The sequence below is a fragment of the Oryzias latipes genome, chromosome 5 (assembly GCF_053564925.1).
Source record: "Oryzias latipes strain Hd-rR chromosome 5, Olatipes_Hd-rR_3.1".
Lineage (NCBI taxonomy): Eukaryota > Metazoa > Chordata > Actinopteri > Beloniformes > Adrianichthyidae > Oryzias > Oryzias latipes.
In genome coordinates, this window is record NC_136241.1 from 36,280,614 (window position 1) to 36,303,627 (window position 23,014).

Sequence of the window (23,014 nt, forward strand, 5' to 3'; positions counted from 1 at the left end):
TTATCACGTTTATGGCGTTTATCACGTTTATGGCGTTTATCACGTTTATGGAGTTTATCACGTTTATGGCGTTTATCACTTTTATGGCGTTTATCACGTTTATGGAGTTTATCACGTTTATGGCGTTTATCACTTTTATGGCGTTTATCACGTTTATGGAGTTTATCACGTTTATGGAGTTAATCACGTTTATGGAGTTTATCACGTTTATGGAGTTAATCACGTTTATGGAGTTTATGGAGTTTATCACGTTTATCACGTTTATGGAGTTTATCACGTTTATGGCGTTTATCACGTTTATGGCGTTTATCACGTTTATGGAGTTTATCACGTTTATGGAGTTAATCACGTTTATGGAGTTTATGGAGTTTATCACGTTTATGGCGTTTATCACGTTTATGGCGTTTATCACGTTTATGGCGTTTATCACGTTTATGGAGTTTATCACGTTTATGGAGTTTCTCATGTTTATGGCGTTTATCACGTTTATGGAGTTAATCACGTTTATGGAGTTTATGGAGTTTATCACGTTTATGGCGTTTATCACTTTTATGGCGTTTATCACGTTTATGGAGTTTATCACGTTTATGGCCTTTATCACGTTTATGGCGTTTATCACGTTTATGGTGTTTATCACGTTTATGGAGTTTATCACGTTTATGGCCTTTATCACGTTTATCATGTTTATGGCGTTACTTATTGAGGAGCAGTTTGTGTTTATACTGAGCAGAAACGTTCAGGTTCTGTTCGGCATCTGCTTCTGGACTTCAGTCCCACTCCAGTGAAAACTGTGTTTATGGGGTTTTTAACGTGTTCTTGTAGAATTTTCTTGTGATGGAGGACACGTATGAAAGAATTTAAGAGTAAAACGGCATTTCTGAGTAATTCTATTTTCAAATTGTGACGGAAAAAGCTCAGGGTTGTGACACAGCAACTGCTGTGGGTGGGGCCAAAGCCTTCCTGCTCTGCTCCAATTCTAAATCCTCCACACTCGCAGACAAATAGATCCATGAACGTCTTAACTTTCCACGTCTGAGCTCAAACCTGTACGGCTGGATAACTCTGAAATCGCTCGCCCTTTCTGTTGCTCCGCTAATATTAGGTTGGGGTTGTGAGGGGCTGTAAGCTAGCAGGAGAGAGAGTAAACAAAGGAATGCTGCAATATCAACGTAGAGAACTTCCCCACCAACAGTCCCGCCCACAACTCAGAGGTGAATTTCTGATGAACTCCTGCCACTCAGCAGAAACGATATCTTTGAAAACGATAGAGATTTTTGGTTAAAAATGGCATAATCATCATTTAAAACCACTGGGACTTTGGAAACGGATAAATGAGTCTGAGTGGGACTGAGACGTTCCTGATTGGTGGACGTAAACGTCTCAGAGTTGTTAGAATATGAACCTACAGAAACCAGGAGACTTTGGCGTCGCCGCCGTCTCTAGAGGATGACGCAGCAGACGCAGGTCTCCGGATAGTCATCTGCTCTGACTTTACGCTCACTTCCATAAATGGTGAAGGAGTAGGCGTTGCCTTTCCACTGGTAGCTGACCTTGGTGACAGGAATCAGTTCAACCGTCTGCCTCTGAAGACCAACAGAGACGAGAGGTTAATCTGGGACAATGGCAGTTAGACCTTCTCAGTTTAAATCAGCTTTAGAACAAAGTTAGAGGTTCAGAAGACAAGCTCACACATCCTGACTTTGTTTTACTGGTTATTGTGGTCTAATAAATAAATCAACGTCTCTGATTCCCATAAATGTTGTTTTTTGAGGAGGTGTTTCCTAAAATTCAAATGGTGACTGAGAACTGAGATGTCCACAAAGGTCCATGGAATCAGCTGCCTGTCATCTACCTGCTGTAAGATCCTGGAGTTCTGAGCAAACTTAGACTGATGCTCTCTGATCAGACGCTCAGACGCCTCAGAGATGGCCGGGTCTGGAAACCCAAGCAGAGGGTAGACCTGTCAGGAGAAAGCAGCAGAAGGTTCACCTGAAGAGCCCTCCAAACCACGAGCCAGACTCCGTCGTGTGCGTTCGTACCATGTACATGCTGTTCTTGAAAAGCTCTTTGCCGCTCACTGACTGAAGATCGTCCGGTTTCAGACCTGACCGGTCCTGGACCACATGGTTGTCCACGTGGTTAGCCCTGTGGGAGGACACACACACACCTTACAGAAACGCACACACAGATTGTTCAGACAATAACTGGTCTTACTCAGAAGGGGGCGCCAAAGCCTCTTCCACAGAGTGTGTGGTAGTTTATAGATTTTCAACAATAACCAGTTTTAGAAAAAACTTCTTAGAAGTCAAAGGTCAAACTCTGACTTTATTCTGTTTGACCCTCTAAATGAAATCTGATCACTATTTGTTCTGGTCTTCATGCACTGCTAACATGTTTAAGTGTGTACAGTCTTTGTTTTTTAGATAATTAATCAAACACTCGTCTTTCTGATCGTCATTCAGAGCATCTCCTGAGCTCACGGTCTGCTTGACACCGATGAACTTTTATCCAGATGATCCACCTTTCTTCTTTAATGACCACCAAATCTCAAATCTCTATCATTCAACTATCTACTCTGAGTCTCTCACTCCTGACGTTCCTCTGCTGAAGAACACGCCTTCCTCCTCTTCTTCGCCGACAGTCGTCCAGTTTCGCCCCTGAAGGTCAGCGGGGGTCGTTAACCTGAGCCATGCCCGATCCGTCAGGTAGGTTCTGATGTTGGGATGTTTTGTCAGGATTCATCTCTGTCCTCTACGCAGGTTTCTGCTGGAACTTCTCTGAACTCTTCTACGAGGGTTGAATTCTGAAGCTTTCAGAGAATGATCACGGTTCTCATCAGAATGAAACCTGACCCCCCCACCGGCCTTTCATTTTATCCCAGCACAAAGACCCCTTTCTCACCCAAACGTAAGGATGACCATCATGCAGGATTCTGTAGATCACAGAGAACCTTCCAGTCCCCCCATGAGTGAGAGCTGCTCACCACTCCACTTTCAGCTTGATGTAGGACAGCAGGCGACCCCTCCCATCGCAGGCCTCGCACTTCCTCTGTCCAGTTCCACTGCAGGATCCACACCTGTACACAGGTACACAATAACAGCTTTGGCCCCCAGTGCTACCCCCATTAGGGGTGTTAGAAAAAATCGATTCGGCTAAATATCGCGATAGTGTCCTTCAGCGTCTGACTCTTGTTTTCCACTTCAACCTCCAACCACTAGTTGGCAGCAGAGCAACACATTACAAAACAACAGGAAGACCTCAGCTAGAGGCAGCTTTTTCTCGTTGAACTACTTAGTTTTTCTTAGGATGAGAACCGAACTGAAACTCTGAGTCATGTTGCTGCCAGGATCATATAAAAATGTAGATTGCAGTGCTAAGAACGAGTGAAGCTCTGCAGCTATGCAGCGCTAATAGGCTAATGCACGTAGCATCGGCTAAAATGCTATCAGCAAAGCGGGCCAAAGTTCTGCAGAACCTCCCAGCAATAGATTCTAGTTTAGCGACCTGATGGATCAGAGGGATGTGTACCAATCTCTGAAAACAGCCGACATCGTGGCGAGGAGCGTTAGTTTACTTCCGCGTGTGAAAGCCTGGCTGCAACGGTTGTCATGGTAGGGAGAACACCTCAATGGAAGGGGGGGGGGGGTCATCTAAGACAGCACAAGGGTTAAAGCGTCTCCCTCATCCTGTCATGCTGCTTCATCATCATCACTTTAGTGTTTCTGAAAAGAGTAAGTGCCCCCCCCCTTTGGTTTCACACTGACTGACTGGAAAAAGCAGACGTGTTACAGACCTTCAGGGTCGGCATTACCTGTTCTTCCCTGAGGCGCTACAGTCAGGGCAGTCTCCGTCGTCACGCCTCCCGCTGCCGTCACACGGCGAGCACGCTCTCTGTACAAAACACACACACATTTCTGTCAATCAACTCAGTCCTGATTGGTCTGTCATCAACTGTCTGTAATGGTTTCTAATGCGGTTCATTTTCATAATCTCAGTATTTATTTTTGGTAAATTAGCATAATCTGATTACTGATTGCAATCAGATTAATGATCATAATAATCCAATTCATGATAATCATCCGGGGGAGGAGGGCGTCCTTTCTTACGTATCCTTTCCCGTCACACTTCTGGCAGGAAACCTTCCCTTTAGTTCGGCAGTCGCTGCAGTCCTGCACAAGAAATCCAAAGAAGAAGAACACTGAGGAACAGTGAAGAACAATGAGGAACACTGAGGAACACTGAGGAACACTGAGGAACAGTGAGGAACACAGAAGAACAGTGAGGAACAGTGAGGAACAGTGAGGACCACTGAGGAACAGTGAGGAACACTGAGGAACAATGATGAACACTGAGGAACACTGAGGAACAATGATGAACTCTGAGGAACACTGAGGAACAATGAGGAACACTGAGGAACACTGAGGAACAGTGAGGAACAGTGAGGAACAATGATGAACACTGAGGAACACTGAGGAACAGTGAGGAACAGTGAGGAACAATGAGGAACACTGAGGAACAGTGAAGAACACAGAAGAACAGTGAGGAACACTGAGGAACAGTGAGGAACAGTGAAGAACAGTGAGGACCACTGAGGAACACTGAGGAACAGTGAAGAACACAGAAGAACAGTGAGGAACAGTGAGGAACAGTGAGGAACAATGAGGAACACTGAGGAACACTGAGGAACAGTGAGGAACAGTGAGGAACACTGAGGAACACTGAGGAACACTGAGGAACAGTGAGGAACACTGAGGAACAATGAAGAACACTGAGGAACACTGAGGAACAGTGAGGACCACTGACGAACAGTGAGGAACAATGAGGAACACTGAGGAACAATGAAGAACACTGAGGAACAGTGAGGAACAGTGAGGAACACTGAGGACCACTGACGAACAGTGAGGAACACTGAGGAACAATGAGGAACACTGAGGAACACTGAGGAACAGTGAGGAACACTGAGGAACAATGATGAACACTGAGGAACACTGAGGAACAATGATGAACACTGAGGAACACTGAGGAATAGTGAGGAACAGTGAGGAACAATGAGGAACACTGAGGAACAGTGAAGAACACAGAAGAACAGTGAGGAACACTGAGGAACAGTGAGGAACAGTGAGGAACAGTGAGGACCACTGAGGAACACTGAAGAACACAGAAGAACAGTGAGGAACAGTGAGGAACAGTGAGGAACAATGAGGAACACTGAGGAACACTGAGGAACAGTGAGGAACAGTGAGGAACACTGAGGAACACTGAGGAACAGTGAGGACCACTGACGAACAGTGAGGAACAATGAGGAACACTGAGGAACACTGAGGAACAGTGAGGAACAGTGAGGAACAGTGAGGAACACTGAGGAACAATGAGGAACACTGAGGAACACTGAGGAACAGTGAGGAACACTGAGGAACAGTGAGGAACAGTGAGGAACACTGAAGAACAGTGAGGGACACTGAGGAACACTGAGGAACAATGAGGAACACTGAGGAACACTGAGGAACAGTGAGGAACAGTGAGGAACACTGAAGAACAGTGAGGGACACTGAGGAACAGTGAGGAACACTGAGGAACAATGAGGAACACTGAGGAACACAGAAGAACAGTGAGGAACACTGAGGAACACTGAGGAACAGTGAGGACCACTGAGGAACAGTGAGGAACACTGAGGAACAATGAGGAACAGTGAGGAACAGTGAGGAACAGTGAGGAACACTGAGGAACACTGAGGAACAGTGAAGAACACTGAGGAACAATGAAGAACAATGAGGAACACTGAGGAACAGTGAGGAACAGTGAGGAACAGTGAGGAACACTGAGGAACAGTGAGGAACAGTGAGGAACACTGAGGAACAGTGAGGAACAGTGAGGACCACTGAGGAACAGTGAGGAACACTGAGGAACACTGAGGAACACTGAGGAACACAGAAGAACAGTGAGGAACACTGAGGAACAGTGAGGACCACTGAGGAACAGTGAGGAACACTGAGGAACAATGAGGAACAGTGAGGAACAGTGAGGAACAGTGAGGAACACTGAGGAACACTGAGGAACAGTGAGGAACACTGAGGAACAATGAAGAACACTGAGGAACACTGAGGAACAGTGAGGAACAGTGAGGAACAGTGAGGAACACTGAGGAACACTGAGGAACAGTGAGGAACAGTGAGGAACAGTGAGGACCACTGAGGAACAGTGAGGAACACTGAGGAACAATGAGGAACACTGAGGAACAGTGAGGAACACTGAGGAACACTGAGGAACACTGAGGAACAGTGAGGAACACTGAGGAACAATGAAGAACACTGACGAACAGTGAGGAACAATGAGGAACACTGAGGAACACTGAGGAACACTGAGGAACAGTGAGGAACAGTGAGGAACACTGAGGAACAGTGAGGAACAGTGAGGAACAGTGAGGAACAGTGAGGACCACTGAGGAACAGTGAGGAACACTGAGGAACAATGAGGAACAGTGAGGAACAGTGAGGAACACTGAGGAACACTGAGGAACACTGAGGAACAGTGAGGAACACAGAAGAACAGTGAGGAACACTGAGGAACAGTGAGGAACAGTGAGGACCACTGAGGAACAGTGAGGAACACTGAGGAACAATGAGGAACAGTGAGGAACAGTGAGGAACAGTGAGGAACACTGAGGAACAGTGAGGAACACTGAGGAACAATGAAGAACACTGAGGAACAGTGAGGAACAGTGAGGACCACTGAGGAACAGTGAGGAACACTGAGGAACAGTGAGGAACACTGAGGAACAATGAAAAACACTGACGAACAGTGAGGAACAATGAGGAACACTGAGGAACACTGAGGAACACTGAGGAACAGTGAGGAACAGTGAGGAACACTGAGGAACACTGAGGAACACTGAGGAACAGTGAGGAAAAGTGAGGAACACTGAGGAACAATGAGGAACAGTGAGGAACAGTGAGGAACACTGAGGAACAGTGAGGAACAGTGAGGAACACTGAGGAACACTGAGGAACACTGAGGAACACTGAGGAACAGTGAGGAACAGTGAGGAAAAGTGAGGAACACTGAGGAACAATGAGGAACAGTGAGGAACAGTGAGGAACAGTGAGGAACACTGAGGAACACTGAGGAACAGTGAGGAACAGTGAGGAACACTGAGGAACACTGAGGAACACTGAGGAACAGTGAGGAACAGTGAGGACCACTGAGGAACAGTGAGGAACACTGAGGAACAGTGAGGAACAGTGAGGACCACTGAGGAACAGTGAGGAACACTGAGGAACACTGAGGACCACTGACGAACAGTGAGGAACAGTGAGGAACACTGAGGAACACTGAGGAACACTGAGGAACAGTGAGGAACAGTGAGGACCACTGAGGAACAGTGAGGAACACTGAGGAACACTGAGGAACACTGAGGAACACAGAAGAACAGTGAGGAACACTGAGGAACACTGAGGAACAGTGAGGAACACTGAGGAACAGTGAGGAACACTGAGGAACAGTGAGGAACAGTGAGGACCACTGAGGAACAGTGAGGAACACTGAGGAACACTGAGGAACACTGAGGAACACAGAAGAACAGTGAGGAACACTGAGGAACAGTGAGGAACAGTGAGGACCACTGAGGAACACTGAGGAACAATGAGGAACAGTGAGGAACAGTGAGGAACAGTGAGGAACACTGAGGAACAGTGAGGAACACTGAGGAACAATGAAGAACACTGAGGAACACTGAGGAACAGTGAGGAACAGTGAGGAACAGTGAGGAACAGTGAGGAACACTGAGGAACAGTGAGGAACAGTGAGGAACAGTGAGGACCACTGAGGAACAGTGAGGAACACTGAGGAACAATGAGGAACACTGAGGAACAGTGAGGAACACTGAGGAACACTGAGGAACACTGAGGAACAGTGAGGAACACTGAGGAACAATGAAGAACACTGACGAACAGTGAGGAACAATGAGGAACACTGAGGAACACTGAGGAACAGTGAAGAACACTGAGGAACAGTGAGGAACACTGAGGAACAGTGAGGACCACTGAGGAACAGTGAGGAACACTGAGGAACAATGAGGAACACTGAGGAACAGTGAGGAACACTGAAGAACACTGAGGAACACTGAGGAACAGTGAGGAACACAGAAGAACAGTGAGGAACACTGAGGAACAGTGAGGAACAGTGAGGACCACTGAGGAACAGTGAGGAACACTGAGGAACAATGAGGAACAGTGAGGAACAGTGAGGAACAGTGAGGAACAGTGAGGAACACTGAGGAACAATGAAGAACACTGAGGAACAGTGAGGAACAGTGAGGAACACTGAGGAACACTGAGGAACAGTGAGGAACAGTGAGGAACAGTGAGGACCACTGAGGAACAGTGAGGAACACTGAGGAACAATGAGGAACACTGAGGAACAGTGAGGAACACTGAGGAACACTGAGGAACACTGAGGAACAGTGAGGAACACTGAGGAACAATGAAGAACACTGACGAACAGTGAGGAACAATGAGGAACACTGAGGAACACTGAGGAACAGTGAGGAACAGTGAGGAACACTGAGGAACACTGAGGAACACTGAGGAACAATGAGGAACACTGAGGAACAGTGAGGAACACTGAGGAACACTGAGGAACAGTGAGGAACACTGAGGAACAATGAAGAACACTGAGGAACACTGAGGAACAATGAGGAACACTGAGGAACACTGAGGAACAGTGAGGAACACTGAGGAACAATGAGGAACACTGAGGAACAGTGAGGAACACTGAGGAACACTGAGGAACACTGAGGAACACTGAGGAACACTGAGGAACAGTGAGGAACACTGAGGAACAATGAGGAACACTGAGGAACAGTGAGGAACACTGAGGAACACTGAGGAACACTGAGGAACAGTGAGGAACAGTGAGGAACAATGAGGAACACTGAGGAACAATGAGGAACACTGAGGAACACTGAGGAACAGTGAGGAACACTGAGGAACAATGAGGAACACTGAGGAACAGTGAGGAACACTGAGGAACACTGAGGAACACTGAGGAACAGTGAGGAACAGTGAGGAACAATGAGGAACACTGAGGAACAATGAGGAACACTGAGGAACACTGAGGAACACTGAGGAACACTGAGGACCACTGACGAACAGTGAGGAACAATGAGGAACACTGAGGAACAATGAGGAACACTGAGGAACACTGAGGAACAATGAGGAACACTGAGGAACAGTGAGGAACACCGAGGAACACTGAGGAACAGTGAGGAACACTGAGGAACAGTGAGGAACACTGAGGAACAGTGAGGAACACTGAGGAACAATGAAGAACACTGAGGAACACTGAGGAACAGTGAGGAACAATGAGGAACTTTGAGGAACAATGAGGAACAGTGAGGAACACTGAGGAACAGTGAGGAACACTGAGGAACAATGAGGAACACTGAGGAACAGTGAGGAACACTGAGGAACAGTGAGGAACACTGAGGAACATTGAGGAACAATGAAGAACACTGAGGAACAGTGAGGAACAGTGAGGAACACTGAGGAACACTGACGAACAGTGAGGAACAATGAGGAACACTGAGGAACACTGAGGAACAGTGAGGAACACTGAGGAACACTGAGGAACAGTGAGGAACACTGAGGAACATTGAGGAACAATGAAGAACACTGAGGAACAGTGAGGAACAGTGAGGAACACTGAGGAACACAACAGAACAGTGAGGAACAGTGAAGAACACAGAAGAACAGTGAGGAACAGTGAGGAACACTGAGGAACACTGAGGAACAGTGAGGAACAGTGAGGAACAGTGAGGACCACTGAGGAACAGTGAGGAACACTGAGGAACAATGAGGAACACTGAGGAACAGTGAGGAACACTGAGGAACACTGAGGAACACTGAGGAACAGTGAGGAACACTGAGGAACAATGAAGAACACTGACGAACAGTGAGGAACAATGAGGAACACTGAGGAACACTGAGGAACAGTGAGGAACAGTGAGGAACACTGAGGAACACTGAGGAACAATGAGGAACACTGAGGAACAGTGAGGAACACTGAGGAACACTGAGGAACACTGAGGAACAGTGAGGAACACTGAGGAACAATGAAGAACACTGAGGAACACTGAGGAACAGTGAGGACCACTGACGAACAGTGAGGAACAATGAGGAACACTGAGGAACAATGAGGAACACTGAGGAACACTGAGGAACAGTGAGGAACACTGAGGAACAATGAGGAACACTGAGGAACAGTGAGGAACACTGAGGAACACTGAGGAACACTGAGGAACAGTGAGGAACAGTGAGGAACAATGAGGAACAATGAGGAACACTGAGGAACACTGAGGAACAATGAGGAACACTGAGGAACAGTGAGGAACACCGAGGAACACCGAGGAACAGTGAGGAACACTGAGGAACAGTGAGGAACACTGAGGAACAGTGAGGAACACTGAGGAACAATGAAGAACACTGAGGAACACTGAGGAACAGTGAGGAACAATGAGGAACACTGAGGAACAATGAGGAACAGTGAGGAACACTGAGGAACAGTGAGGAACACTGAGGAACAATGAGGAACACTGAGGAACAGTGAGGAACACTGAGGAACAGTGAGGAACACTGAGGAACATTGAGGAACAATGAAGAACACTGAGGAACAGTGAGGAACAGTGAGGAACACTGAGGAACACTGACGAACAGTGAGGAACAATGAGGAACACTGAGGAACACTGAGGAACAGTGAGGAACACTGAGGAACACTGAGGAACAGTGAGGAACACTGAGGAACATTGAGGAACAATGAAGAACACTGAGGAACAGTGAGGAACAGTGAGGAACACTGAGGAACACAAAAGAACAGTGAGGAACAGTGAAGAACACAGAAGAACACAGAAGAACAGTGAGGAACAGTGAGGAACAATGAGGAACAGTGAGGAACAGTGAGGAACGCTGAGGAACAATGAGGAACACTGAGGAACACTGAGGAACAGTGAAGAACACAGAAGAACAGTGAGGAACAGTGAGGAACAGTGAGGAACAGTGAAGAACACAGAAGAACAGTGAGGAACAGTGCGGAACACTGAGGAACAGTGCGGAACACTGAGGAACACTGAGGAACAGTGCGGAACACTGAGGAACAGTGAGGAACAGTGAGGAACAGTGAGGAACAGTGCGGAACACTGAGAAACAGTGAGGAACACTGAGGAACAATGAGGAACACTGAGGAACAGTGAGGAACAGTGAGGAACACTGAGGAACAGTGCGGAACACAGAAGAACACTGAGGAACAGTGAGGAACACTGAGGAACACTGAGGAACACTGAGGAACAGTGAAGAACACAGAAGAACACAGAAGAACACAGAAGAACAGTGAGGAACACAGAAGAACAGTGAGGAACAGTGAAGAACACAGAAGAACACAGAAGAACACAGAAGAACACAGAAGAACAGTGAGGAACACAGAAGAACAGTGAGGAACAGTGAAGAACACAGAAGAACACAGAAGAACACAGAAGAACAGTGAGGAACACAGAAGAACAGTGAGGAACACTGAGGAACAGTGAGGAACAGTGAGGAACAGTGAGGAACAGTGAGGAACAGTGAAGAACACAGAAGAACACAGAAGAACAGTGAGGAACACTGAGGAACAGTGAGGAACAGTGAGGAACACTGAGGAACAGTGAGGAACACTGAGGAACAGTGAGGAACAGTGGGTTGTTCTCTGACTGATCTTTAACGATGCAGACTAGTAGAACTGCAGCATCAGACACTGAGGTTCTCCTGAAGGAACAAACCTGCAGGAACCAAACCATCGTCACTGAAACCTGTCTGCATCATTTTAGTCTGAACGTTTGGGAACTTCTGCAGAAAGTTCTCAGATACAGAATCAGTTCTGGAAGGACCCGCTGGACCTCTGAGATGAAGAGGAGAACATACAGAAACCTGATGGAACGAGGATAACGGAGAAGCAGGTGGAGCTTAACACCTGTTCCTTTCTCACCTGGACAGTGGAGGTGAACGGAACACGGATCTCCTTCTTCTCGTCTGTGAAGAGCTTAGTGGGCGTGGTCTGCACCTCCCACAGCTGAGGAGCAGGCTGGGTGTAGAAATCAGCCACTTCACCTGAGGAGATGATCAGAAAAAGATTCTGTTGACTTTTTTCACTGCAGTAAATCTTTGTTTCTACTTTCTTTTTTTTAAACTTGAACTTGTCTGTTCACAGTGGACATCTTTTTTCCACAAATGGAGAAACATACAAAGATTTTAAGTGTGGGTTTACCGTTTATGAGCGCCAATGTTTGCTGCTTATTTAAATTATTATTTTTTTTTTATCAGACACTGGTTTGTTTTGTAATGTAAAACGTACCGACATGTTGCCGATATTTGCTATTTTAATGTATAATCAGGACGGACCTTTTTTTAAATAATGAAGTGGTTATTCTGGCGTGGCTGCAGCCACGCCGCTCTGTCTCCACGCCATCTGAATGGTTATGCAAACCACGCTTTCAGGCCTCTGGCTCGTCTCGCCCCCCAGCCGTCCCCCAGTTCCATCTGGATTGGGGTGGGCACACTACGGCCCGCGGGCTGGATCCGGCCCGCCTCCATGTTTGGTCCGGCCCACTGTTGTTTATTTTTATCACGATCAAGACCCGCATAGAACGTGACATTTTACTCCCCCCTTCTGCAGTCTGAGCTCCAACCTGAAACCTCTAAAATCTGTCAAACAGAACAGAAGACAGTCTTCCTTTTCTACCTCACAGTTCATCTTTCCTGGTTTAGCTCATTCTTTTAGAGCCATTATGCTGCTTTTTTTAAAACAGCGCACCTTGTTCTGTGTTCTGATTGGCTGGAGACCCTGTCAATCAATCTCCTCCGTGTCTCCTGTACAGAAACGCGGAGCTTTCAGATCAGAAATCTATTATCAGATCTTTGTTTTCATTCTAGGACCTAATTTCTATGAAGGTTTAAGAATTTAACCCTTGTGCTATCTTAGATGATTGGTGCAATTGGCTCTAAAATGAGAACAAAAGTTTTAACCTAAAAACTCTAAAATGTTCTGTTTTAAGATATAATTTTCATTCCAAATGTTTTCCTCCAGATTCCATGTTGTGCTCCTGGTCCGGCCCCTTCTATCCAATTTTACAACCCTATGTGGCCCGCCAGTCAAACTAATTGCCCACCCCTGCACTGGATGAAGCTCGTCTGCTGCACTATTCTAACATGTAGATGTAGAGTTAGCGAAGCTAATTCTTCTCTACCAAAATCATTTTCTATGAGTTTTTCCTTACAGGAAAGGAGGGTGTAAGGGCCGAGATGCCAATTCAAACTTCTAAGTTTACCGTATTTTAACAACTATAAGGAGTGCTTAAAAGTCATAAATGTTCTTCAGCCAGCAGGGGGCGCCCTATGAGCGGGTGCGCCTGATGTGTAGGTGTGAATCGTAGAAGCAGATGGAGTGAGGAAGGGAAAGAGAAGTAACCCCCAAGTGGACCTTAACTGCAGTATAACTGTCTGCAATTTAAAACTATAACCCTTAACAATCTCAGTTAGGGAGGGGTAAGCAGAGGAGCAGGTTGCTCACTCATGTTATCGACAGCTAGGGACGGCCCGTTTGACACACACGCTCCGGCGCGCCTTTCACCTTCATGGAACAGAGTGTTTCGGCACAATGTTTCGGGTGTGTGTTAACTCGCACAGATCACGGGGTTGATGACGTATGACGCGCCAAATGCTTCGTTTGGTCAACCACGGTTCAAATGTCGCTTGCGTTTTGAACAGTTGGGGGCGCTATTCTCTAGAAATACGAAATAAATCCCAAATGTTTCCCGAAAAGTTCTGTTGTTTCCCCAAGATTGGAATCAGCGTCAGTTCATTGCACTTTACCATGGTTCCTTGTAAAAAATGTACTGTGGCTCAGGATCATTTCAACTCCATTTCTCCGAATAAAACAATACACTATGAGCAAAAAAATACTTCAATTAATCTATAATGGCAACCCAAATCGTGTCAGAATAGATGGCTCAGTGGAACAGTCGGTGGAGTATGCATCCGGAGGTACTGAGATAAAGACCAGTACTTGACAATTTTATTTTTTGCTTTGCGTTTAATTCTTAATGTGATGTGTATTTTGCTGTGTCAAGCACCTCTCAGAAAACATCACGTCATGTTGTTTTACGCTGTTGTTTTTCTAATCATCATTAACAACATTGTTTTATTTTACATTTTTTCATCATCATTTCCACATTGAAGTGTTACAGGGAGCTTAGTTGAAACATATGTCGATATATGTCCAGTCCACCACCAGATGCCGCTGTTCTGTGTGGTTTCTAAGCCCTGAATGGGTGGTTCATTTTTCCGGCACAAGTACGTGAACCACAAGGGAAGCTTCATGGGGCTTCTATTCCCATTTCTAACAACAGCGTTGCCCATTTACAATGAATTAACAAAATTAGCGTGACAACATGAGAGTCACTTCTCTTCACAGCCACCTAACTCATGGTGTGGGAATCAACACTTCCCATGACTCTTAGTGGCCATGGGCGGGGCTAAGCCCGGGGTCCCAACACTTGGCTGATGGCTGAAGCCCTGTTTGAACTGCAGCTATCAGCTACGCGGAGGAATAATGAAAAATAAACCAAAACATACTCAGATTTGTTTTTTTTTTTTAAACACACATTGAGTGTTTGTGTGTGTGCTTTAAGCTGCTGTTTTCGTTGTAGTGCATATAGGGAGGAGAAAAGCAGAGAGACTGGTGCAAGACTGTGTGTGTGCGTGTGTGTCCATGCGCGTGTGTGCTGAAAGCAACAGCGTTTTCGCTAGCGCATATGTAGAAAAGAGGAAAGTAGACGCGACTGCAGCGGGTGCCAGCCTGTGTGAGTGTCTTTAGCGTGTGTAGGATAAGGAGGAGACCTGAGCGCGCGAGTGAGTGAGTGATCATTAAGTTTGTGTTACCCAGTTAGGGAGAACAGTAAAAAAAAGGTTTCCTCTAAAAGAACAGGGACTGGTTCTTTTATTAACCCACTCTGGAGGCTCTGAGGGTCCGAACGGGACGTTAACATGCCCACGCCTTAACACCCGGTGTGCCTTTTGTTTGTGTCAAAGACAGAAAAATCCCCCATGAATGAGACCGTGCCCGATAACCCGATGCGCCCTATGGTTGTGAAAGTACGGTAGTTTAGACAGCAGGTTTTGTAATTTAGAACTGATTTCATGTTTTGGTAAATAAACAGAGTGAGGCCCGCTAATACCAGCGTGTTGTAATATTTAGCTATTTAAATGAATATGAAATGAAATGAATGGAATTTATGTCACGCTACTAGAAACTAGGCCTGTTTTAAAAACCATTCATGCAAATGTGTTTAACGCGTTAACATAAATGTTTTAAACACGTTAACACAAATGTCTTTAACGTGTTAACATAAATGTTTTAAACACGTTAACACAAATGTTTTTAACAGATTAACGTAAATGATTTTAACGCATTAACACAAATGTTGTTAACGCGTTAACACAAATGTTTTTAACATGTTAACACAAATGTTTTAACATGTTAACACAAATGTTTTAACACATATTTTTTTTAAGCGTTAACAGTAATGTTTATTATGGCGTTAAGAAGAATGTTTTTAATGCGTTAACACAAATATTTAGCGCGATAACACAAATGTCTTGAACGCGCAAAAAAAGTCTTTAGCACGTCAACATAAATGTTTTTAAGGTGTTAACACTAATATCTTTAACGCAAATGTCATAAACGCGTAAAAAAAATTTCTTCAATGCATTAACATAAATGTTTTTGACACGTCAACACAAATGTATTTAACGAGTTAATACAAATGTTTCTAATGGGTTAACACAAATGTATTGATTGCGTTAGCCAAAAGGTTTATAATGCATTAACACAAATGTTTTTAATGAGTTAACACAAATTAGTTAAACGTGTTAATATTGATGTTTTTAACGTGTTAACACAAATGTTTTTAATGCGTTAACATTAATGTCTTTAGCACCCATGCACACCTTTTATTTTATTTTTTTAACTTTTCCCAGAATTCGTTTAAATTATGTTGAAGTTTTACTTTTTATTTAACTGATAATAATAATAATAATAAATATCCTGTTGAGCCTTTGACTTCTTGCACTGAATTATTGGTGTTTGTAATATTCTAAATTTAGTAAAACGAGTTTCGGCTCCAAATATCAGTTATCTGCCTTCTTGACTTCTATAATGTGCATCAAATCCACCCTAAAAAACATAACCCATATTTATCTGTAATGTTAGGTCCAGTTGCTATGACTGAGCTTCAGTGACGATGAAGGAGAACCTTCATAGAACCAAGAAGAGCCTTGAGCTGCTATTGACTGACATGAAGCTTAATGCGAAGACCTGGAACCAAACAAGTCCAGAAAAGACCGCACCAATAATTCATCCCAATAACTATTGATGAACAGGCTGTCTTCGGGACACTTCCATGGGACTGTACCTTCATGAGGTTTGCGGGCCTGCTCACTGGACCTGGACTCCGTGAACGTCTCCAGACGATACTGTAGAGCAGAAACACTTTCAGTCCATGTCCTGCAGAGCTGAGAATGTTTCATGGAACGATTAAGCTTCCCTTAATGGGAAGAACCACTTTGCATGGAGGACACATCTCAACACCCCCACAGAAGCTCTGAGGTCTTCCAGCCAGACATTCCTGGTTGTCCCTGGAGCCGGTTCTGCGGTGGATGGTACCAGCGCACGTGTCTGAAATGTCTGTATAAGTCCTGCTGGACACGATCCATTTTCAACCGGTTGGCACTTCCATGAACTAAGAGAGACATCCTCCATACCTGCCTAATAAAACTAAGACCTGGTTGGTCAAAGGTCAATGCTCAACACGCGTTCTATGGTTGCACGTTTTGTATGGCGGAAAACGGTCTTAAAATGTGTGTAGTGATGCATGAACGCGCACACAAAGGCGTTTACATAGACTTCCATTGGAAGTGGTCGCTTAAGCCAGAGTGAACGTAGTAAAAGACTTGAGATGACTTGGACTTGATGAAACTGTAAGCATCTAGTTGAAAGTCAGATCCTCTGATTTGAACAAAAAAATGTAAAGAAAAGCAGAGAAGTGTGAGAGCAGGAGAAGACGCATGGAGTTAAAGCAATCCAAACTTTACATTTAGATGTTTTACTGCTTTGGTTTTGGCTCTGCACTTTCCTCGTGACGGCAGCGTTTCTGCAACCGTTAAGCCCCTCCCACAGCCCGTGCAGGCACTCCCGTCAATCAAGCCCTGGCGTGTGACTCCATGAGAAGCAGACCTCCCCTGGAGGTTCACAGGAGTCCAAACGCTCTGCTCAGTCCGTAACTGCATTCCTGCTAAAAATGAGTCAGGGTCGCAGTTTCCAACGTTTTTCTCAAAAAGCAGCTTTAACGGCTCGCCCTCTTCAGAAAAAAGCACCGCCTCAATGAACACGGAGCACAAATATGTTTCACATCCCAAACAGCTTCCGCTGGGATGGTCTGGCTATGTTTAACCCGGGTTAGGGTTAGTCCACACACACCAAAGTGGATCTGTTTCCGGCCAGGATCCACAGGTGTTCTTGTTGCAGGGATCCTCTCTGAGAACCAAAGACTTTGAAACTTTCCTGGATTAGGATTTTGATTCCAACAAGTCAACGTTTTCCGCTGACCCTCCAGTTCTGAAAGGATTCTGACGGGTTCTGACGCTGCAGCGTCAGAACCCGTCAGAATTACAAAGAAGGTTAAGACCAGAACCCACTGTTGACGCTTCATCAGAGCTCTGAACTCCTGACGTTCTCTGTGATGAAGAGCAGCAGAACCTGGACTCACCCTGAAGGTGTTGCAGGGCTCCATGTTTGTGATGACGCCCTCTTTCGCCGGGTCAGAACCGTAACAGCACTGAGCCGACACAAAGTTCTCCAATGCCGCCCGAGCCTCCTCCTCTGTCAGGGACGGGATGCTGCAATGCAAGCGGGGGAGGGGGGGGGGGGGTCATCAACCAGCTGCTGTCAGTGGTCAGCACAGCGATCAGGGCTCACCTCCAGTTCTCAGGTGCAGGCCCCGGGGGGGCTGGGGCAGGCTGGGGGAGGATGGGGGGGGGGACGTAGCCCCCAATGCTTTCATAACCGGGGAGGCTGCCGGGCATGTTGAGGGCAGGGGCATGGAGCAGGGGGGACATCGCTGAAACCCAAATCAACAACAATGTTACGCAATGCCGGGTTCTGATCAACACGTTCTGGACCCTATCAGAACACTGATTCTAATACATCTGCACAGAGCCACTGAAGTGCTTTGACTTCCGGATTGAAGTTGATTGGAAAACAAAGAAACTGGGGCAAAAAAGACCTGTGGGTGTTTTTAATGAGCTAGTCCCTCTGGAGTCAAACCCCCTCAACTGTGAACTTTTGGCTGTCAGCCCCACAACAGCAACTGGACATGTTGCAGCAATGGTTGTCTGTAGTGTTGATTGTGTTAGTGTCTGTGTGTTTCTAGTCGTGTCAGACACGTATAGGGTCTTTGTCCTGTCTAATCTTTCCTTTTTTATTAGTATTTGCGTTCACATTCTTAAAATCCAGCATCTCCAGCCATGAAGCTCAAAATCAAACATTAAACGTGCTGTTTACCTAATGTAGCCCCGCCCACAGTAGGAAAAAAATGGCAAGTAATATTCGGTTGTCCTCCCCAATTTTTGGTTGTCCTTCAATACCAATATTCAACAGCAACGAAACCTACTCAGATGTCAGAACTTACATCTTTATTTCTTCTATACATCTAATATCAACTGCCTGTTATGATAGACATTTAAATACAACTCTTTAAATATTAAAAACAAACATTTTACTAAATATTGAAGCATCTGGTTACACAAAGTATTGCCAAAAACCTGAAACTAATATCTTTATAACTAGTATCTTTACACAGATTTAAATATATTGGTTCTTTTTTGTCTCTGGTTTTGATAATTGTTGCTTAAAGAATCTAAAATACAAAGACTATTGTAAAAATTAAGAATATTATATGAATCCTATGGAAAAAAGTTTTTTCAGCTCATGTCAGTCTGTTCTATGAATATGTTTGATTACTTCTGTTAACGGGCTGATTATTTTAAACGTGTTTCTGGAGACCTCTAGCGGTCGCGCCAGGTACTGTTGTTCAGCACATTTATTTGAATGATCTTTATTGAAAAGTGCACATGTAGAAACAGAAAAAATTCACTAGCATGCACGCACTTGGTTTGTCAGTGGAAAGAATTTGCTGCATACGTCTCAATGCAGAGGTTGCCAAAAACTAACCCTTGAAACTTGAAAAATAGTTGAAAAATACCAAAATGTTGAATAAAAGACCAGGTTGTCACACAGACAACCAACGGGTTCATTTTGGGTTCTCCTCCGTGAAATTTGGTTGTCTCGGTTAACAGGATAACCGCTGAAGGAATTTATTTTTTGTGGTTCTCATTTCTCCTAGGCTTTTATCTTATCTTTATTTCATTGAAGGTTTTCTTACAGGTTTACTGTGTGAGGTTCCCATACTTTGAATTTCAAAGGGGCTTCCTGAACATTGCATATGTAAAGAGGTTGTGATACTGGAGCTTCGAACTCATCCCTTCAGGAGAAAACTCTTTGATCTTCTGAGGCCATTTGGTTGTAGGTCTGACTTGGATCATAAATCAATCATCTTATGGACTGACTCCATCCCTGGGAACCGCCACAGGCATCTGCTCCCGTGTGGGGAACAAAGGTGTATTGTCTACTGGATGCTAGGTAAATCCGGCCACATGGGGGGACCACCTAGGGAGCCATTTGGTTGCGGGACCATGTCAGTCTGGGAGGTGACTTCAGACGCGGGAAACGGATGCTGACTCCTAATATGGACTGACAGAAGTAGGCAGGTTCCCTGCCAGCCAATCCGAGCGTCCAGAGGAGGAGTCTGGACGCCATGCTGTGTTACGAAGGAGGAGGCTGAAACCGACATGTTAAAACAGCTGGACGGAGGAACTTTCGCTGTTCTCAACAGGCTGGCATGTTAAGACGTTGGTAATTTTGGCGCTGTGCAAGCTCTGAAACTTTGGGAACCCAGATGATCTGTTTTATTTTGTTTTACTCTGTTTTTTAGAAATATTGTTAGGGAAATAAATTTGTTAATCTTTAATCCGGCCGAATCCCGTGGTTTTCTCCTTCTCGACTTTTTTGAACATGCAACAAGGAAAGTAATCTCAAAGCGACAGATTATATTTTCCAACACCGCTTATTTCGAAAGCTGTAGATCCAGGTGTGCCTTAACATTACTGACGTAAATTCGTCCTCTGATTGGTTCCCAGTTAAATCTTTTGTACACAAAGATCCACTCAGAGTTCATGAGTGAACTCTCTGCTTCTCCAAACACCCGGAGACCCGTCCTTCACTTTCTATGAAAGGTGTACGCTTCAAACAGATACCTGCAACTGGGGCCCCGTAGGCCGGCTGGATCCCAAAGGCATTGGGTGTAGGACCGCTGGGTGGGGGGTGCAGACCTGACAACAAAGATGATAATGTTGAACACAGTTCACATTCCTTCCTAACTATCACAATGTTCTAGTCATGTGGAGGTGGAGCTCTGGCAGAGACCATGGAGGAGACTGCTGTTTTTATGTTCTGTGTGTCTTACACAGATAAATCTGTTGTTGGGATTTTTCCGTGTTCTGTTTGGAGGTGATCGTCTCACCAGAAAAGAGAGGAGTGTCTGGAATGTCAGCTGATTGAACCATGAAACACAGAACTTCCTGCAACGACAGCAGGAAACTAAAGAACATATCGATCAATTCTAACCTCATGACCTATAGGTATTTCACTCCCCATGTAACTACGGCGACCCGATTCTGAGTAAAGGTGTGAGGAGGGGGCCGTTTGGAGCGGGGGGTGGGGTCTGGTGTCTGTGTTTGATGGAAGGGCGGACATCAGCAGATGTTAAATTTACAGAAGATGTTGAGTCGGGGGGGTGAAGAGGAAGCAAAAGTGAAACCACTCCAGGGGGGGTGCAGGTGATTCCAGCACAGCAAAGGTGGGGGAGGAAGATGGTACAGAAATGGTGTCAAAGACAGCACCAGGGCTGGGGGGGGCTGCTATAGAGGCGCGGGGGTGTAAAGGCGCTTCATGAGGAACATGAAGGCTTCTGATTGGTCTGCATGCAGAAGACAGACGGCGTGGATCTGCACCCACGGTTAAGCTCCAGCAGAGGTCACCAAGTTGTAACCCAGAGGGGCTTTACTGAAGGAGGGGGACCCCAACCCTGCAGCCTCATTAATGCCCCCACCCCTCCCCCCAGCTGCCATCTCTGCAGAGGATCCTGCAGGAGTCCGTTCTGTCAACAGAACCGGACGAGCTCCAACCTGCAGAGTTTCAGATGAAAAGAGGCCTCACCCCCCAGGAAATGCCGAGGCCTGTTGGAACTGCCCCCACAGTGCACGGGGGGTGGGGGGTGCTGAAAGAGGCAGATTAGCCTGCAGCTCTGCAGTCACAGCAGACGGGGTAACAGCTGCAGCAGGATCCTTCAGCAGCAGGCGGGGAACCTCAACAGAACGCTGGTTTGTTCTCATCGGTTCTGCCTTAGAACATGAGTCCCCCCCCACACTCACACTCAGACCAGCAGCTGAAGGTTTAACGTCTGCGGTCCGGTTACTCTAAGACTCCACGCCTGGATGAAGGAGAACCTTCTCCGGCATCTCTGGAACCTGAACTTCTAATTCACTTCCAACATTTAAGGCCCTTCCTGTTTTCTTTGTCTCTCTGTCTCACAGCAGGGACAGCTGGGTCCCACCGGCCCGGTTTGTCTGCATCCTGCGATCATTGGGTCAGAACATTATCCAGAACTTGTTCCGGTCTGGAGAACGGAAACGCGCCTCAGAGAACCTCCATGTTCTTGTAAATGAATGTCCACATGCAAGCGTTCAGCCTCTGCAAACAAAGAGGATCACTTTGGGCTTCAACCATCAGTTGGGATGTAGAAACGGTTCCTGATAGAAACGGTTCCTGATAGAAACGGTTCCTGATAGAAACGGTTCCTAATAGAAACGGTTCCTGATAGAAACGGTTCCTAATAGAAACGGTTCCTGATAGAAACGGTTCCTGATAGAAACGGTTCCTGATAGAAACGGTTCCTGATAGAAACGGTTCCTAATAGAAACGGTTCCTGATAGAAACGGTTCCTGATAGAAACGGTTCCTGATAGAAACGGTTCCTAATAGAAACGGTTCCTGATAGAAACGGTTCCTAATAGAAACGGTTCCTGATAGAAACGGTTCCTGATAGAAACGGTTCCTAATAGAAACGGTTCCTGATAGAAACGGTTCCTGATAGAAACGATTCCTAATAGAAACGGTTCCTGATAGAAACGGTTCCTGATAGAAACGGTTCCTGATAGAAACGGTTCCTGATAGAAACGGTTCCTGATAGAAACGGTTCCTGATAGAAACGGTTCCTGATAGAAACGGTTCCTGATAGAAACGGTTCCTGATAGAAACGGTTCCTGATAGAAACGGTTGCTGATAGAAACGGTTCCTGATAGAAACGGTTCCTGATAGAAACGGTTCCTGATAGAAACGGTTCCTGATAGAAACGGTTCCTGATAGAAACGGTTCCTGATAGAAACGGTTCCTGATAGAAACGGTTCCTGATAGAAACGGTTCCTGATAGAAACGGTTCCTGATAGAAACGGTTCCTGATAGAAACGGTTGCTGATAGAAACGGTTCCTGATAGAAACGGTTCCTGATAGAAACGGTTCCTGATAGAAACGGTTCCTGATAGAAACGGTTCCTGATAGAAACGGTTCCTGATAGAAACGGTTCCTGATAGAAACGGTTCCTGATAGAAACGGTTCCTGATAGAAACGGTTCCTGACATCAGCGTTTTTAGTCGTTCTGTCCCTTTTTTACTGGAACATAAACTGTAGAAGCCAAAGTACGACGGAGTTTTAGGGCCACGGTGAGGGAAAAGTCGTCATGTCGACTTTAATCTCGTCACGAC

General features: G+C 45.6%; 1 protein-coding gene across 1 annotated transcript in view; it reads right to left on the reverse strand.

Annotated features, from left to right (window-relative positions):
* LOC144992250 (protein SSUH2 homolog) overlaps positions 1-23,014 on the reverse strand; it is a 25,450-nt gene continuing 2,436 nt past the window's right edge. Inside the window, exons 2-12 of the mRNA XM_078947873.1 lie at positions 20,451-20,525; positions 18,055-18,196; positions 17,846-17,975; positions 16,493-16,553; positions 12,010-12,131; positions 4,107-4,169; positions 3,812-3,891; positions 2,984-3,076; positions 2,040-2,145; positions 1,853-1,960; positions 1-1,583 (exon numbers count right to left, since the gene is read on the reverse strand). Of these exons, the coding sequence (XP_078803999.1) occupies positions 1,440-1,583; positions 1,853-1,960; positions 2,040-2,145; positions 2,984-3,076; positions 3,812-3,891; positions 4,107-4,169; positions 12,010-12,131; positions 16,493-16,553; positions 17,846-17,975; positions 18,055-18,196; positions 20,451-20,525 (1,124 nt within the window). The 3' untranslated portion in view covers positions 1-1,439. The remainder of the gene's footprint in view (positions 1,584-1,852; positions 1,961-2,039; positions 2,146-2,983; positions 3,077-3,811; positions 3,892-4,106; positions 4,170-12,009; positions 12,132-16,492; positions 16,554-17,845; positions 17,976-18,054; positions 18,197-20,450; positions 20,526-23,014) is intronic.